Raw genomic sequence first — 18,706 nt, forward strand, 5'->3', positions numbered from 1 at the left:
AAATTTATCTTATTGTAACTTCACTACCAACAAAAGGGATTTTCAGGCATTCTCCAAGTTACTTAATTGTTAGAGAGATTGGTACACCCTTAACTAAAAATGTCAACTTACTGTTTTTCAAACTCATGTTGCTAAAGAAGACTCTAACAAAATTATGGTAGTAAGAGCCACAACTAGTAACCAATCCTTCTAGTCTTTAAGATGCAAAAATAAGATGAAAAGAAAAGTATTCTGATGGAAAAGTGTCAAGATTACTAAAGTTGGGAGTAATTAGCTTATTCTCATGAAAGTAAGCCATAAACCTTGATTTTTATTCTGCCATGGTGAGTAACCTTGATAAATACATGGTAGGTTGCTTAGAACTTGATGATTTAGCCTTGTCTTTGGCTTTTCCTTGAGTTTCCATGGTTGATTATGAAGAAAGGTTTGAACTTTAATGGAGTTTTGTTGGAAATTAGGAGAATAAAGGCACTTAAGTGATGAATATATGAGAGAGAATTTTCCTTGAAGAAGAGTGTGACTCTTTTAACGGCTGCTAGGGTTTCCTTTAGGGGAGTGGATCACTTAAGCATTTTAAGGGGATAGGTAGATTACTTGACTCTTGACCAGATTTTTTGCTGAATTTAAAAAAATTGAAGATACATATGCTGAAGCAATCGATTGCCTAAACCCTGCAATCGATTGTTAGTTATAATCTGTTTCTCAAAAGTTGAAAAATTTGAGGGGCCAATCAATTTCTCCTCCCAATCAATCGATTGCATATTATTTAAAATATAAAAAATTGAAATATTTTTCCAGATTTTTTGCATGTAATTCACAAAAAACATAATATATATATATATATATATATATATATATATATATATATATATATATATATATATTAAACATCCACGATCACCAAACCTAATTTTTAGCATCCAGCTAACATTTATTCAAATCAAACAATACATAATAGTTCAACATACACGATCATTCATAATTAATTCACAAATGGAATTGAGATATCATATGATGAGATGAATAGCGTGCACCTTTATAGTTTTTGAAGAATCATAAGAAACAATCATCATGACATAAGTAGCGATGAATTTTTGATTTTTTAAACATCAATTTCATCCAAAATACTAAGCTTTCTCCTTAGCTTAGAAATGGTTCATTTGTTAACGGTTTTATGAAAATATCGGTCAATTAATCAAGTGAGTCCAAAAATGTGACTTCAACATCTCCTTTAAGAACGTGGTCTCATAGGAAATAATGTCAGGTGTATATGTGTTTAGTTATTGAATGCATGACTAGATTTTTTTGTTAGGTTGATTGCACTTGTATTGTCACACCTAAGTGGAATGCATCTTAGATTCAGTTTGTAATTGCAAAGTCTTTCATTTGAAGGGGCTATCCATACCAATCGTTAGGCAGGTAGTCTTTTCATTGGATGTACGGGTCATCGAGGGTCATCGTTTGCCATAAGTCTATCCATACCATAAAGAGGGCAGGAAGTCTCAGGGAAGGATATAATAGTCATTTTAGGCAACCAATGAGGACACCTTAGCATTCGAAGGAACAATCATCATTTTATCGCAGGCAACCTCGAGGGACAAGATCATATAAACCGAAGGCAACATCGAAGGGACTTATGATCTTTGATGATGATAATGAACTGAGGGCAACATTGCTAAGGCACCCTCGTATCCGAGGGACTGGACTATTTTTAATCGAAAGGCAGCAATAAGAGGGATTACCTTAAAGGTGTGTGGGTGCATCAATCATATGATTCAATTCAGTTATATTTATCTTGAAAGTTATTGATCTAATTCAATTCATGAGTTGTCACTCCCTAGATTACTAACCACGCAGTATAATAAAGACATAAATATAAGTGTTCTTACACTATTACAAGGCTTCGGGAGGGGGATTACATAGCCAAAACTCGGAAGAACAAAACAGAAAACTTTAAAAGGCAGAAATTAAAACCTAAGCTATTACATGGCTTTGGGGCAGACACAAGAATATAATTAATTAGGCAAACGATAAAAAATTAGCACTGTAAAAAGGCAAACCCCAAATGGGGGAAAAAGTTAACCATAGTTAATAGAATCAAATTAATAAATCAGCAAGGCAAGGCAAAAGGTAAACCCAAATGAGGCAAAGTTAACCCCTATTAATAGAAATCAGATAAAAACCTAGACTAGGGTTGATGCTAACCCTAAATTATGAGTCTAAAATTAATCGATTTTAATTAACCTACTTATGTTGATCGAAGCCCTTAATTAATTAATTATTGGTTGGGAACCTAATTAATTAGAAAACCCTAATCCTGATTAAATTAGTTAATGAAGGTGTTTTCATGTTGGCTGCATTAGTGGTAAAACATACCTGGTTGATATTGTGTTATGCAGGCTGCATATGTGTGAAGCTAATACAGGTTCTGTAGTGAGTGTCATGACCGATGTTATGACATCCATGTGTGACAGCAGGAGCTGTTATTATTTATTAAATGTGTTTCCTATTTTATCTCAATTATCGGTTTAGGAAACCTTTTATTGTGTGCTGAATATTTCGTCAAGAAGATCCTGCTGACATCACATTTTGGAACAACCAGATGACGTGTAAATTAGGTTAACTTGGTTAACCCTAATTTGTTTCTAAAAAAGACCAAGGCCCAAGACTGCATATAAAAAGACCGCAATCCTATTTTGGAACGCAGACAGAAGATTTTATGTATTGTGAAGAACCGTAGTTCTGTAGCTGTGTCGTGTGATCCAAGCAATTGTCCTTGATGATTGCGTTGGAATAGGTTGTGTGTGTTTGTTTTCACTCTAGGCTTTTAAGCAGGAGTGTGTGTCTCTTGATTGAAGCTTTTAAGCAGATCAATGTGTGTTTTTGAAGAGTGTCTTCTCTCTGTATTTTGTTTATGTTTATGTGTAATCACTGTTGTGATTGAGGGGGAGTGAGTGGAGATACTCAGGTCTAGGAATAGATTGGAATTGCATTGGGTAGGTCTTAAGCGAGGAGTTGTAAACGGGGGAGTTTAACTCTAAATTAATTATGCTTATATTGGATTCCCTCCCTGGCTTGGTAGCCCCCAGAGTAGGTTGTTTGAACCGAACTGGGTAAACAATTTTACGTGTTCTTTATTGTTTTTATGTTGTTCTGTTGATTTTTATGCGCTGTGTATTTTTGGATGTCATAACATCCAGTAAGACATCGAGCGTGTGTTACTAGAATTTTCAGTTAACCCTAATTTATTTGACCTAATTTACCTAATTAATTATTTAACTTAAATTAAATTATTTGAATTTTAACCTAAAATTAATTACTAAGTTAATTAAACTAACTAAATTAATTATCCTAAAATCAAAAACTAAGCATCTAATTGATTAGAAAACAAAGATTTGGATTTATTAGTTATTAAGTAAATAAAAAAAAGTTTTGTTATTTTTATAAAAAAGAATTAAAAAAATATTTTTTAAAAGGTTTTTTGTTGAAAAGAAAACAAGAAAACAATCAAAATAAAAGAAAATAAAAAATTTGAAAGAACCTGGCATAGGCTCCTGTGCAGCTCATCCTTGATGGACCATGGTGTGCCTGCAGATTTTGGCGTGTTGGATCCAACTTTGGAATGATTCTAGGGCTCTGATAGGAGGGTGCACCGTAGTCTTCTTCAGGCAATACGCGTGGGATCTGAAAACAAGTTAATTCAATAAAAATACATAGGGGAGCCAGGGATCGAACCTGCGCTATTAGACTCAAACGCTTCCCTTGCACACTCAACCACGCGTTATATCTGTTAACAAAACACACGCCATTCATTATATGTGATAACTGGAAATCAATGGGAAACGCGCGCGTAGATTCAAACCAGCCAGTATCACGAGGCCACGTCCTCATCTTCCTCACTCAACCGTCGGTTTAGACCAGGGTTTTACCTACGGTTCTGGGTTCGTCACTACAAGACCTGCAAGCATCAAAACCTTTTACACGCAACAAAAATTAATTCCAATGACATGGATGAATTCGTTTCATCATTCTGAGTTCAATGGTGGTCCTCTTTTAGACCAATTTTCCCTGTAAAAGAAAACCCTAATATAGAGCTTAAAACCCTAGTAATGGCAGATCATTGATATAGACAAATAAACGCAATTAAATTTCCAGAATCACTAATAACATCACACAAAACACAAATATGCAATCAAAATCTGTTTATGATGCACAAAAAACGTGATCAAAATTAAAAAAGAATGAGCAAACCGCGAGGTATAGGCACGTGTTCTTGATGCTTCAAGGCTTGGTAAGGATCGAAACACGTTCAGTGATGATCCAGGAATATGCTTGGACCTTCAAAACTCCTTGAATCAATCTCAATCTCCAAGAACAAGTTCAATTTTTTCTTGAATTTTGTGAGCTCGGGTTAGAGTTCTTGCCGCCAGAATTTTCGTCCTCTTGCAATGTGGAATGACTATGTACTTATATGTGATGAGATTAGGGTTGTAAAACTTGATTAAATCTTCACCAAATCAAAGATTGATTTTTGATTGAAATTGTTTTATAAATCTTTCTAAATTGGACAAATTTCAATCTTTCTCAACCAATCCAATGAGCACGAATTTTTTATGAAATAATGCATATTTTGGTGATTGATTATGGTTGAAAAATAGATCAAATCAAATCTTCTCTATTTTCCTTCCAAATATTTGATTAAATTGACTTTTTAATGAATAAAAATTCATATAAAATCAAATAATCATCAATAATTCGTGGCATTCATATTGGATCTCCTTTATAACTTGGGTAACAAGTTTGGATCATGAAAAGTTGGGCTTCTTTACAAAAAAAAAAAAATCCATTTTGACCCTTATTTTCTTCATACACCTTACTAAAAAATGATCAACTTTGACAAGGAATATCTCCCTCAATTTTTAAGATATGAAAGTTTTCTAGGACTTTTTGAAAAGCCCAAGGTGTCCTCTACAAGCCACTTTGGAACATTTTTTGCATTTGGGGATTTTATCTTGATGATATAGGCTTTGAGAAAAACTGCTTTTGGTTGACTTTCAAAGAGGACCTATAATGTTTTGGCTCATATCTTCCAAATGAAGCATTTTTGGCCTTGGATTTAGAGAAACAAAGTTGTAGAAAACTCAGTTTCCTTCTAAATAGGCTTTGGTTGGGAAATTTATGATGTTCCATGTGAAAGTTAGGGCTGGTCAAAGTTCAGTTGACTTTTAGGTCAAAAACCCTAATTTAGAAACGTTGACTTTTGTTGATTTCTGAACTTTTCTTTATGAATCATGATCAACCCTTGATCAAATGATGAATGTTACTTCAAAATAAGGATGTTGACAAAAAATCCTGACTTTTGACTGTATGTTAACCACAGTTGACTTTTTGGTCAAACTAGTCTATTGTTGACCATTTGAGCTTTTGTCTAGGCAATCTTGTGAATCAGAGCTTGAAACTTGATGTGAGGATTATTTGAGGCATATGAGAGGCCATGGGATGCATTTGAGGTCATAGAACTTGATTTTACTTTGAGAGAAACAAAACCCTAATTGTGGGGTTGTTGCTTAGGAGAGAGATAATCAAACTTATTTCTCAGTGCTTGAGCCAAAATATGATGGACAAATTTTGGGGTATGACACTTGGGATTTTCTTTAGTAATATAATCTACTTGGTATTCATAATCTTCATGATTGTCTTCAGCTCTTTTCTTTAGAGGATTATTAGCACAATAAAGGATTTTTGGAGAATATGGACACAAAGATGTGTAGAAGGGGGAGGGGTGAATAAACATATCCCCTAAAAGAAATTCCAAAAACATTTTAGGTCCCATAAATGAAATCAGATATTTTAAGAAGCACGGAAACAAAACAGAATATTAAGAGAGCTTGGAAGCATCTCAATGAATTAAACCAAGTGAAATAATACATGATATCACTAAGGACTTGATTACTTCTTATGCAAGTCAGTCACAAGACAACCAAAACCGTTTTAAGCAAAGCGATTTAAAAACACTTTACATAAATGTTCTTTCAAGACATAATTGAATTTATAAAAATCGACTACATATATAACGAATCTCGCACAAGCAACCGAGAAGAAAATTGGCGAATATAGCAGATGTTTACATGGATCTAAGAAAAAGTTAATGTAGTTGAAGATGACACAATAACTACAATAGATCATGAAGGTTCTTGACTTGTTGATTTAAGAATTATTAACAGAAAAGGGAGATATGACTAATATACCTTTTTGTACCAGCCAACCCACATATCGTCGTAACGTCCAATAGGCTAACCATCACCTATGAGTCCAAAGTACATTGCAGGTTTAATCACTTCACGATTGAACTCCAGATTCATATCGCATATGGGGAAACAAAAAATGTTCAAAAATGAAAAGAGAATTAAAATTACATTGAAAATAAAGCACACACAACCATGATGCAGTTAGTCTAAGTCCCTTAAAAATTTATCAGAACCATTAAAAATGCAAAGTATACGTTTTTATACCTGGTGTAATCTCTTTGTTGTTGCAATATCTGAGCGTTTTCTTTTTTCAACTACTTCAATAAATATGAATTTTTCTCATGAATGAAGACCATAAATACTTTAGATGACAACTTTATCATCATAGACCCATTTTGAAGCAACAATAACAACAAAACCAAAAAAAGACATTATACAACCATATTGAATATATATATATATATATATATATATATATAATCATTATGGTTTTTAGATGACAAACCCTAAAATCAAAAATCAGAACAAAAATGATTAGGAACACAAACCCTAAAATTATTGTCTTGCAGCCTTTGACATCCTGCTTAGTTTTGGGTATAGCACAAAAAATGATAAGTTTTAGGGAAGGAAAAAATGTTGATGAAGACGATGAAACCGAAAATGTAGTTTATAACCAAAAAAATGCTAAGTTTTAGTATTTACCGATGAAATCCAAGCATACACGTTAATAATCCGACCATGAAATCAATCGCGTGAAAGGAAAAGAAAAATACTCGTGTTGGATCTGAAAGTGGTGGTTGTCGCTTGGTTCCGCGTGGCAGAGTGACTGGTGCTTCGCGTTTTGATGACCACTAGAAAGAGAGACATCGTCGACGGATGTGTGGTGGTCGTAGATAGAATTGGAGGAAAGGGCTGCATCATTGTTAGGGTTTGAAAGAGAGGATAAGAAGAGATTGAGAAAAGTGAGAGGAGAAGAGGGAGGAGAAAATAGAAAATAGAGAGAGGGAGAGAAGTGAAAGGTTCTGTCAACTAGGAGAAAAGAAAAGGTATGTTGTGAAGTACATTCTTTTATCCAATGGACATTACAGAGGCGAAATGAGATTTGATGAAAATGTTAGAATACTATGTTGTTTATGAAATGTCAAATTTAACCTTTTGCTTTATAATTTTTAAATGAAGAAAGAGCCTATATGGAAATATGGTGGTATCTTATTAGTAATAGACTAATAGCTAGATATTTGATTGAAATGACAAAAATAAGAAAAAAAATCCAAATAACCATTTTTAAAAAAAAAATTACACAAAAAACCAGGTTTTCAGAAAAATTACCTATATGACCAGGTTTGGGAGGTGGTCTCCACGTAGGAGCCACCTCCCGTGGCGCCAACAGCAAAACTCTTCTTCATATGCGCCACCTGGGGTGGCGCCAACTTGTATTTTTTTCTTTTAAGCCACCTAGGGTGGCGCATATGTGTTGCTTGTTTTTTTTTTTGTTTTTTTTTCTTGTTTTAACATATGTTTTGTTTAATTTTTTTTTTTTGATTTTTAAAATTGTTTTTATTTTAACATATTAAAAAATATATATGTTAAATTAGCGCAGATAAGATCAGTGAATCAGCTAACACGAGCGTTCATGGAAAATATATTCATTAATTAAAAGGTACATTGAAAATAACCAACAAAAAATGAAAAAAATCTAAGAAATTACTACGGTTAAAACAATGTCATTGAGTCCATGCATCATTTGAATGCAATCAATGTCGTATTTCACGTTATCCCAGAAACTTATCGTTGCTCCAGTCACAACATCGACCCTTGTTTTAAGCCTCTTGATGCTTCTTATTTGTTCGCCTGATTCGTACTCCCCCTCTAAAAAGTGCATGAGAGTCCTCTTGAGTTGCTCGACGGAAGAGATATTCCAAAACATAACCGGCATGGGAGGTTTGATGGGAGAGAATATGACATGTTCGTTCCTTCTGCGATACTCCGGTTCAGGTTCGATACGCCATGTTGATCTCCGGGGCGGCGGATCTGTTGTCCGGTGACATCCATCTGGCCGAATGCGAGACATTGTTGTATTTGTGTAATTGTTTGGTGTTTGGAGTTTGTGTTTCTGTGTGTAAACTCAACCCTAGGAACCCCTAATTTATAATAGTAGTGGGTAGAAAAGGAGTACTGTTGCGTACTGTTTACAAGCACGCCTAACTTGTATGATAAATGAAGGCACACTGATCAATGCATGGCTTGATGGGACTAGACGAAAGCATGCGTATTTGACTGTCCAAAATACAGACTGAAAGTATAGGTCATGAAGACAATTTCACTACAAGACAAATACATAACTTGTTGATTTAACAAGAGATAATACAAATACATAAGCGGTACAAATACAAATACAAATACTTAAGAAGTACAAATACAAATACAAAATACAAATGACATACAACTAATTGTTGGTGGAGGCTGATCCACGGTTAGGACAGGTATTTTTATTGTGCCCGACTTCACGACATATGCCACACTTTCGTACCATTTTCTCATGATCCATCTCAGTTCTGATCCGGGTGCTGTTTGGTCGACCTCTTTTCTTTCCCCGCATGTTGTCATTATGCCAAACCACGTCCCCTTCATACGCAGGCCAATAATCCTCCTTTGCCATCACTTGAAATGCATTGTTGTACACTCCGAGCAAGGTTTCCGCCTTGTAAATGGGAGATAAAAGTGCTAACGGATCTTGATGCGCATACGAACATGCTGCAATTACATGAGAGCATGGCATGCGAAAAGCTTGAAATTTTCCGCAATCGCACCACCCTTCGTCTGTAAGAACCCTGTATTGTTGTCTCGGAAGGCCCTCGTTATGGTCAATCGTTTCTTTAACACTGAAGGTCCGGTTGAATCGATCGAAAGATGTCACAATGTGGCTGTTGGCCTTGGCAGATTGCTCTTTCATGAATTTGACGCAGGTTTCGCTGAATACTTGCCCGGATTCTAGAACTGCACTCCAACGCTCACCTCTTCGTGCGAAAAGAGAAGCCATCCTATAGTATGTTGCTTGCACCAAGGCAGTAATCGGAAGGTGTCTGATGCCCTTAAACACTCCGTTCATAAACTCCACGAGATTTGTAGTCATGTGCCTCCATCGCTTCCCGTTGTCGTATGATCTGGTCCATTTCTCTCTAGCAAGATTGTCCACCCATCTGCATGGAGGGGCTAATCCGATGCCCACCTACCCAGACACAACAAGAACAACCAAGGAATATGGGGGGTCGTGGAGAAGTGGGTCTTCGAGAACCTTCCAATCGGATTCGAACAATTCCAGATTGCGGAACTGGCGGTCGGAAGGGTCATGGTCCGAGGGGTCGCGGTCCGAGGGGTCATGAATAACATAATATCCATGTTTTAAAAATATTCTCTTTTTTTCCGTATTTGTAATGTTTGTCCCGTACTTCCCGTATTTGTAATGTTTTTTCTGTATTTCTCGTATTTGTAATGTTTTTTCCCTATTTATATCATTAAACACTACCTGTCTAATTATTTATTTAATAGTTTTTTTAATTATGTTAAAACAATTTAAGAAAAATCAAAAACCAAATAAAATAAACATATTAAAACAAGAAAAAAAAAAAAGCAACACATATGCGCCACCCTAGGTGGCATAAAAGAAAAAAAACAAGTTGGCGCCACCCCAGGTGGCGCATATGAAGAGGAGATTTGTACCTTTACGCCACCCCTGGTGGCTCCTATGTGGAGACCACCTGCAAAACCTGGTCATACAAGTAATTTTTCTAATTTTTCTAAAACCCTGATTTTTGGTGTAAATTTTTTTTTAAACCTGGTTATTTGGATTTTTTTTTCACAAAAATAATCTATCTCTAATTCCACTTTTGGTTCTAAACAGGAAAAAAAAAAACAAAATTAAACAAAAGAAGGTGATGTTTTTCTGATCGCGCGTGTTTACGAGCAAGAGTTGGGGTTTTGTTATTTTCCGAATTAGGGTTTCTAATTTTCTAATTTGCAATTACCTCTTCCTTCTACACCATAACAATTCACTAGCAGATCCATCAACTTCATCATCACCGTCTTCTCCGGCTCACTCTTTCAATCTCTCGCCATGGCGGACGGCTTCTGGAATCGACAACAGCCACTTCTCCCTTCTCCCGGCTTGCTCAAAAGACCTCGTACAGAATATGGTTAGCCCTAACCCTATTCCCTTTTGCTGCATTTTGATTTTTCGAAAATTTAAGTCTTTTCGATGTTGGGTTTTTGTGATTTGTTTGTTAGCGAGCTTTATTGATACGGGATTTATAGAAATGATAGTGGGAACCAAAGTTTATGAATTAGTCATAAGTCAATGGAACCAAAGTTTCTTTCTTTTTAGTTTTAGTAGAATAGACATGGTCTATGCTAAGATTTACGAAGTCCTTTAATCCATGTAGCCCATTGTCGTCATGTTATGTTTAGAGATAACAGAGCAACAATTGGGATGTGAAATGATGTGAATATTGTACTAGCCTTTTGTAATATAACAGTACAATTCAGAGAAAAGTGGAATTATTACATGAATTTTGCTCTGCCAATTGAAGAAATAAAGTAGAGGAAAATATAACAGAAAGCTAACAGCTTAGAGGGAGAAGAGATCCAATTTCCGCTCATAAAATGCTCCCCTTCCCATTACCAATCATTCCTCTATTTAACAAAGTCCTCAGTGAACTTTCTGTTAGGAGTCCTCTTTCTCACGCCACGTCTTGGTTCCTTGATGTGTGGATCATGTGCTACTTGTCCTCTTGCATCCTATGAATCTGTTATTCTATTTGCCTTCATGTCCCCACTCATAGCATTACTCCCTCCATTAAAATTAACCTTGTCTTCAAGGTTGAAGTTGGAAAATTGACTGAGAGTTTAGTCCAATTTTCCCAAGTAGCTTCAAATTTAGGTAAGTTACTTCTTTGCCATGTTGCAGCAGTACTCGAGAATCAAATATGATATCTGGAATTAAAATAGGACCGGTAAAAGAAGTGAGTAAGGGTAGTGGAAAGTACTGAGTTGAATGATCGCCTTTGCATAATTTTAAGTTGACGGATGAATTTTGGCAGAAGGAGGTAGTAAAACTAAAACCTTGTATGCCACAATGCATATCATTTCAGTAATAGGAAAAGGACCAAAATAACGTGGCCCAGCTTCTGGTTTGGGTGCAAGGTCACAAAATGTTGCCGGTATGGTTGGAGTTTAACCAATACCATATCTCCCACTTGGAATTCAGCAAAAGTTCTCTTGCCATTAACATAATTTTTCATAACTTGTTGAATTTGATGAAGGTTGGCCTTGAGAATCACCAGTGTTTGATCCCTCTCTGTCAATAGTATTTGATCCTTCTCTGTCATTAGTGTTTGCAACGAAGGGGGAGGTATTAGCAGCAATATAGTATTTGATCAGCATAGGGGGATCTCTAGCATAGACTGCCTTAAACGTAGTCATACCAATGCTACACTGGAAAGAAGAGTTATACCAGAACTCTGTCCGGTCAAGTAGTCTAGAGTCTAGACCATTTTTGAGATACCGGTCCTACAAAACAGCGTTAATACATCTCCAAGCACTTGTTAACTGCCTCAGTTTGACCATCAAACTGTGGGCAGTAAGCTGAGCTCATATATAATGTAGTTCCACTTAATTTGAACAGTTGCTTCCAAAATGAATTGGTGAAAACCTTGTCACGATTAGATAAAAGGCTTCGAGGGAAGCCATGTAATTTAACAATATGATGGAGGAAGGATTCAGCTGCTTTCAGACTTGTAAAATCAGCTTTCAAGGGTGCAATGTGCCTGTATTTGGATAATCTATCAACAAACGCCATGAAAACTGCCAAACCATTGGATGGAGGAAGGCCGGTGATAAAATCCATAGACAACCTCCCAAATTTGTGAGGGAATAGGTAAAGGTTGAAGCAAGCCAGTAAGGGCAGAGTATTGGATGCTTTAGCTTGTTGGCATATTAGGCACTGAGACACAAATAGTTTTATGTCCTTAGACGTAGATGGCCACATGAATTGAGATGTGACTTTAGCTTTTGTACGCCCAATTCCAGAATGCCCCCCTAACAAAGAAGAATGGGATTCTTCTAGAATTGATTGAATGATGCTTGGGATATGAGGGAGAACCAGTTTATTCTGGTAGTATAGAAAGTTGGTTTTCACCTGATAGAGAGGATCTAAATAGGATCCTTGAAGGCACTGTAATTTAATTTGATGCAATATAGGATTAACAACTATTGCAACATGGATAAGGGCCAAAAGTGGGTTGACAAGGCCTGAAAAAGCTAAGAAAAATGATCTGGATAACGCATAAGCAACTATGTTATCCTTGCCAGGCTTGTATTCTATAGAGAAATCAAGTCCTAGAAATTTGTGGAGCCACTTTTGTTTTTCCGGTGTCTGGATAGTTTGGTCAGTGAGAGCCTTCAAACTCTTTTGGTTCGTTCAAATAATGAATGTGACCCAAAATATAATGCCTGAGTTTGGCCATAGCCTCAATAACTGTGTATAATTCCTTGACATAATTAGATTTGTGTTGCATAGAGTTGTTAAGTTTCTTAGAAAAGTAAGCTATCAGGTGTTTATCTTGACTAAGAATGGCCCGATTTCCTATACCAGGAGCATCTGTTTTCAAAATGAAAGACTTAAAGAAATCTGGCAATGCCAACACGGGCAGTCGTTATAGCCTGCTTAAGAGTTGTGAAAGCTTATCTGGCTAAGCTTATGTGGCTAAGTTGGTCCAATCAAGGGCATCTTTCTTCAATAAAGCAGTTAAGGGCGCATCAATTGTAGCATAATTTTAGATAAACCTCTTATAGAATCTAGAAAGCCCTAAAAATCCTCTTAATTGTTTGAGGTTTTGGGGAAGACGCCAATCAAGTACAACTTGGATTTTGGACTTGTCCATGTGTACCCCTTGGTGTGACATAGTATGCCCCCAAGTAATCCATAGTGGTAAAACCAAAACAACACTTGGATAGTTTAGCATAAAGAGAGTGGTGTTGCATCAATTTCAAAACTTTAGTCAAGTGCAGCCAGTGAGTAGACCATGTAGGGATATACACTAATATATCATCAAAGAACACCCAAGTGACCTTTGAAGTTGTGCTTGGAAAACATGATTCATGAGACTTTGGAATGAAACCGGTGCGTTAAAAAGGCCAAATGGCATCACGAGCCATTCATAAAGATCTTAGTGTGTTCTGAAAACCGTCTTGTGTCTGTCTTCTGGTTTGACAAGTATTTGATGAAATCCCAAGCAAAGGTCCAGTTTAGAGAAATAGTATGCACCATGCAGCTCATCCAAGAGTTCATCCATTGTGGGGATAGGTAAACTGCCTTTGATTTTAATAGAGTTCAAGGCTCTATAATCCGTGCAAAAGCACTACAAACTGTCCTTTTTTACTAGCAATATCGATGAAGAGAAGGGGTTGTTGCTAGGTTGAATGATGCCTTGGTGAAGTGTGTTGCCTTGTATCATGACAGGCAAATCAGAGATGTAATCCATAATGGGCAGAGAGTTACCGATACTCACCATTACTTGAAATTGTGCAGTTGATTGAATAAGTAGCTGGAGACAATTTGCAATTTTGGGTTGCAAAAAGTTATCGGAACTCCCACAACACAGTGATAGAAATACCTTGAATCTGCCGTTGGAATCTCATAGTGCCAATGCCGTGTGAGACATTCAACACATTCAAGGATAAGTGATGTTCTGAATCCCCAAGGTGGCGATGTCCTGGTGTGGTATTAATTTGAGGTTCAGGGAGTTGGTTATTGTCATCCTCCTCAATTTGAAACAAGAAGTAATGACAGTTTGGGCATTTGTGGTTGATGAGGAATTTGTCGTTGCAATAGTAGAAGAGCCCTTGTCTCCGCGTAATTGCATCTTGGCTCTAGTGATGCTCTTTAATGGATTTGATTTAGTGGTAGGATTGGGGGCGGTTTGGGGTTCGGTAAAGTAGGAGAGGCAGGTTGAGGTCGTGGAATAGGGTATGAGGACGGAAAATGGTAGGGTTTCAAATTGGTCGGGATTGAGGGTTTTGGTGGTTGTGGTGAATATTTGTCCTCAAAGTTTGGCAAAGACGAATGCACGGGACAGGGATGATGGGGTTTGGGCTATGCATATCTTTTGATATCGGGCTTAAGTCCACTTACAAAACAAGCAAGAATGGTTTTTGGGGTCAGACCTTGGGCTCTATTGGCAAGCATAGTGATTCGTGAATGTGGAATAATACTCGCAGCAACAGTGTTTGTTTGGGTGAGTATGAATAAGGTGGGTCGTGGGGATTCATGTGAACATGGCCCACAAATGAAAGGACGGGTTACGAGATATCATCTGAAACCACGGGACAACGTCTTTTTCCATGTGCACGGCGGCGATGATTAGACGATGGTGTCCGGTGTCGCAAAGTAATAAAAAAATTGTTCTGCCTTAAAAATCCAGTTCATCACCTAAAATCCATCAAAACGGGGGAAGTCCAGTTTGATGTTACGTACCTATAAGGGTTGATGCGATGAGTGCGTCAACGAAATGGAGTTCTTTCCACCTGGTAGTTGAGATGCATAAAGAGATGTGAGCTGATGCTCGACCTGTTCCATTTGATCTTGGTTGATGTGACGATAATTCATATACTCGTTGTGTCGACGATTGGTTTCCTCCATGAACTTGTGTACGGTTTTGGTGAGTTCAGCTATGGAGGTTTCCATGCTCTTCATGCAAGTATTCTAAACCATGGCAGAGAAAAATGAAAGCACCTAATGTTATGTTTAGAGAAAACAGAACAATTGGGATGTGAATATGTACTAGCCTTTTGTAATAAAACAGTACAATCGGAGAACAGTGGAATTATTACATGAACTTGGCTCTGCCAAATGAAGAATGAAAGTACAGGAAATATTACAGAAAGCTAACAGCTCAGAGGGAGAAGAGACCCCCCCCCCCCCCCCCCCCCCCCCACTCATAACACGTCATTCGAGTCAGATTGTTAGACATGTCTTCATCCTGAAATTTAGAAGCCGTGCATTTGAGCTTTTACATGTTAAAAAGTTCATGAGACGTTTTGATGATTTGTGTATATGTAATTATGCTGGATTACATTTATTTTTTTTCAACTTTTTCCTCTCAATCTAAAACATGGTAAACTGGCAAGGTTATGCCTCCAATTTATTTGCTTACAATTATTTTGGCTGTTAGCCCTTCTTTTGTTTTATATGGCAGTCTTTTGATTTTTTTGGTTATCTTATTTTACTTTTTGGGTGATTCAAATTTTATAAATTAAAATAGAACTGGTTATTCTTTTGAGAACATACTTTGGAGATAGTTTTGATATACTTTTGTTGTTTTGTTTTAACTTATAAGATATGATATTTAATTTTGAGCAGCCACCTCTGTGGTCTGTAGTTGTACCTCTTTGTCTGTCTTCATTGCTTGTGATACAGCACATTTAGTGCTTGGTTGATAGGGTTGGTTTAGTCCCACATCGCACAGTCATATGGTCTTTGCAGTGCTTATAAGTCTCATCACATCTTACAGGTCGGTTTTGTGAGGGTTGAGTTAGATCCTTAGCCTGAATTCTAAGATTGTAACAAAGCCTATATCAGATCAGTTTGTTGGGCCCTCCCTGCATCGTCCATGCTTCAGGGAAATCGGATATTGTTGTGAGGGTGTTGGAAAGTCCACCCTAACTGTGGCCAACCCTGCAATTTATTATTGGGCCACTTCATCTGCCTTAATTGCAACGGCACAACACCTTTATTGTGTTTGGCTGAGGGAGTGAGTTTAGTCTCACGCCACCTAAAGATACGACCTTTGCAGTGTGCTTAATGGTCTTTCCTAAGATTATTTTTCAAGATACATCTGCATGGAAGGATTTTGGTCACCTTCCCTCATTGAAAATTGGGCCAAACAAAGAATTTTCAAAATAATCCCTGCCTTCCATTTCTCCCCAACCATATACCACATAAGATTTTTTTTTTTTTGTATAGCAATGATATATGCTATTGCAAATAAATGGAAACTGTTTTTCATGTATTTTTCAGATTTTGTTTTTGTGCTAAAGATGGAAGTTCTCAGACTAGATTCTGTAATGTTGCAGATATGCCTTCTTCTGGTGTTGGTCTGACCTCAGGTAATGAGATGCATAATTATATTGCTCAAAACAATGGTCACCAAATGCCAAACGACGCTAAAACACTCGGGTCTTCTTATGACCGCTACCTTCAGAATGCAGGGGTAATGTTGCAACCCATTTTATTTTACATCTAATGCGAGCACATATACTATCACTGGTTGTTTGCTGAAAACTATCATCCTGTTTAATTGTGATGCAGCTTAATTCAGGGGAAGCTAGTGCAATTGGTGGTGTTGGATTGGCAAGGGCTGTTGGTGGAATGCCAGGCCATTCTCTAGGCAATCCTTCTATCATGGGGCATCCTGGCGGTGGCCCTGATCTTGCACGAAATGGGCATAATGTCAATTTCGGTGGTCAGTTACCCATTGGTGCAGTTTCCAGACCCAGACCCGAGACAATACCGCTACCTCCAGATGCTTCATGTACTTTATACGTTGAAGGGCTCCCCTCTGACAGCACAAAAAGAGAAGTGGCTCGTATCCTTTTTTTTTTGTTTTTTCTTTCTAAGATACTGCTTATAAATTGTATTGTCATGCATTCACCTGTGTCTCATAGAGTTCGTTCATTTTTATTCAATTATTCATTTTCCTTAATGTCTTATTTAGACATTTTTCGCCCTTTTGTCGGGTATAGAGAAGTGAGACTTGTGAGCAAAGAATCCAAACATGTAAGTGCAGGGTTTGCAACAGTTGTTTGCTTCTTTTATTTTTCAGATTGTTTACATGATTGGTTGAAAGTTCCGTTGTGATTTTAATGCTGAAATGGTTGTTTATTGCAGCGCGGCGGAGAGCCTTTAATCCTTTGTTTTGTAGATTTTGCAAACCCGGCTTGTGCAGCCACTGCCTCGAATGCCTTGCAAGGTATCACTTTTTTTACCTGCTGATATAAAAAGAAATTAATTTCATGTTCTGGCTGTGCTAGTTGTTTAATTGGGAATCATCTTTGCATAAGTTAACTTGATCGAGATCGAGCATGTGAAAATTGAACTCTGCCCTTGTGTTTTGTTGCTGAATCATGATGTGGTTGTAATAAATTTCGAATGTTTATAGATCTTAGAATTGTGGTTGGGTCTAATTATGTACCTATATTCTTATGTTTGCTAACACTGGCCGGATTCCACAGGTTATAGAGTTGATGAACACAATCCAGATTCCAGTTACTTGCGGCTTCAGTTTGCTCGGTCTCCTGGCCCTAGAAGTGGGCCTGGACCTCGTGGTAAGAGGTGAACTGCGTCATCTAGGGCTTTTAGGTTATATGCGCGCATAGCCTAGACAGACTGAGACCAAACTACAATTGCATCTGTGCAAAACTAATATGGGCATTTATGAGATGGTCATAGCCATTTTACCTTGTTGTATAAATATTTCTAGTATAAAATCGATGTCATTTTTGCTTTTTGTTGCTTAAATAATCGGTATAATTGTATCAATTTTGTTTTATAGTTTACAATAATATGGTAAGAATTCATTCGATTTCGACTTCTGCCTAAAAGGTAAAACCACTATGAACGATGCCATTGTTCATAGCTAAAGCTCAGAATATGATGGCTGCTGAGAGAACTTGAGAAACAGATATTGTGTTTCATTTCAACAACCCTATGCTATTTTCAGTTGGAATATTTGCTCCACACTGATTAAAGACTGATATTTTAATCATCTATAATTTGTTATGCATGAACCTATAAAATATTAAATATTGCTTTATTGACCTTAGGTTGATATCATTCATCTTCCAAAGAGAAAAAAATTGGTTATTTTCATCGGGAAATCAATCAAATCATAATCATAGAGCAAAAGGTTTTCATATGAACCGACATGTTGTTTTTAATTATTTTTTCTTTCAGGTTTATGTAAATTGATTTTAAATTGTTTTATAGTAAATGTGTCATTAGTATTTTGACTATTATTATAGTACATTTTAAAATTAAAATTGTTTTTTAATGCAAAAAAATTATGTTAATACGTTTTTATATAATTTTTTTATTTCTAAAAGAATTAGTTAAAAATATAAACTATTTTTCGTAAAATAAATGCTCTGCAATTGTTTTTGAGATGTCATAATAAAAAATTTACATCTTGCAAGGTGGTTAGACAACCTGATAATTTTTAATTCCTTTAGCTGATTCTTACTTTTCAATCAAGATCTCTAATTTGTCTTGGTTAAATAGTTCATAAACTGTTGTTAAGCCATCGAGATAGTACCTCAACTGTTATTGTCTCCCTTACTTTTAAATCAAATGGAGGTCTAACTTTTTTAATTAATATTAATTTATGGATTAGTTAGTACTATACTGT

At 36.6% G+C, this 18,706-nt stretch overlaps 1 protein-coding gene across 1 annotated transcript; it reads left to right on the top strand.

Annotated features, from left to right (window-relative positions):
• The first annotated feature begins 10,157 nt into the window (after positions 1-10,157).
• Positions 10,158-17,884, top strand: LOC131643619 (RNA-binding protein 2-like). Its single transcript, XM_058913877.1, has 6 exons — positions 10,158-10,441; positions 16,377-16,513; positions 16,612-16,888; positions 17,018-17,079; positions 17,191-17,272; positions 17,535-17,884. The coding sequence occupies exons 1-6, from the start codon at positions 10,363-10,365 to the stop codon at positions 17,636-17,638; spliced, it is 741 nt and encodes a 246-aa protein (XP_058769860.1). The 5' UTR covers positions 10,158-10,362; the 3' UTR covers positions 17,639-17,884.
• The last annotated feature ends 822 nt before the right edge of the window (positions 17,885-18,706 follow it).

The sequence above is a fragment of the Vicia villosa genome, linkage group LG1, assembly GCF_029867415.1.
Source record: "Vicia villosa cultivar HV-30 ecotype Madison, WI linkage group LG1, Vvil1.0, whole genome shotgun sequence".
NCBI classification, from domain to species: Eukaryota; Viridiplantae; Streptophyta; class Magnoliopsida; order Fabales; family Fabaceae; genus Vicia; species Vicia villosa.

Bases quoted from the DNA above. Each gene is read 5' to 3' on its own strand.
- LOC131643619 (XM_058913877.1), top strand. From the start codon at position 10,363: ATGGCGGACGGCTTCTGGAATCGACAACAGCCACTTCTCCCTTCTCCC. The intron at 17,080-17,190 runs GTAAGTGCAGGG...TGTTTATTGCAG, and splicing joins TGAGCAAAGAATCCAAACAT to CGCGGCGGAGAGCCTTTAAT. The intron at 17,273-17,534 runs GTATCACTTTTT...CGGATTCCACAG, and splicing joins TGCCTCGAATGCCTTGCAAG to GTTATAGAGTTGATGAACAC.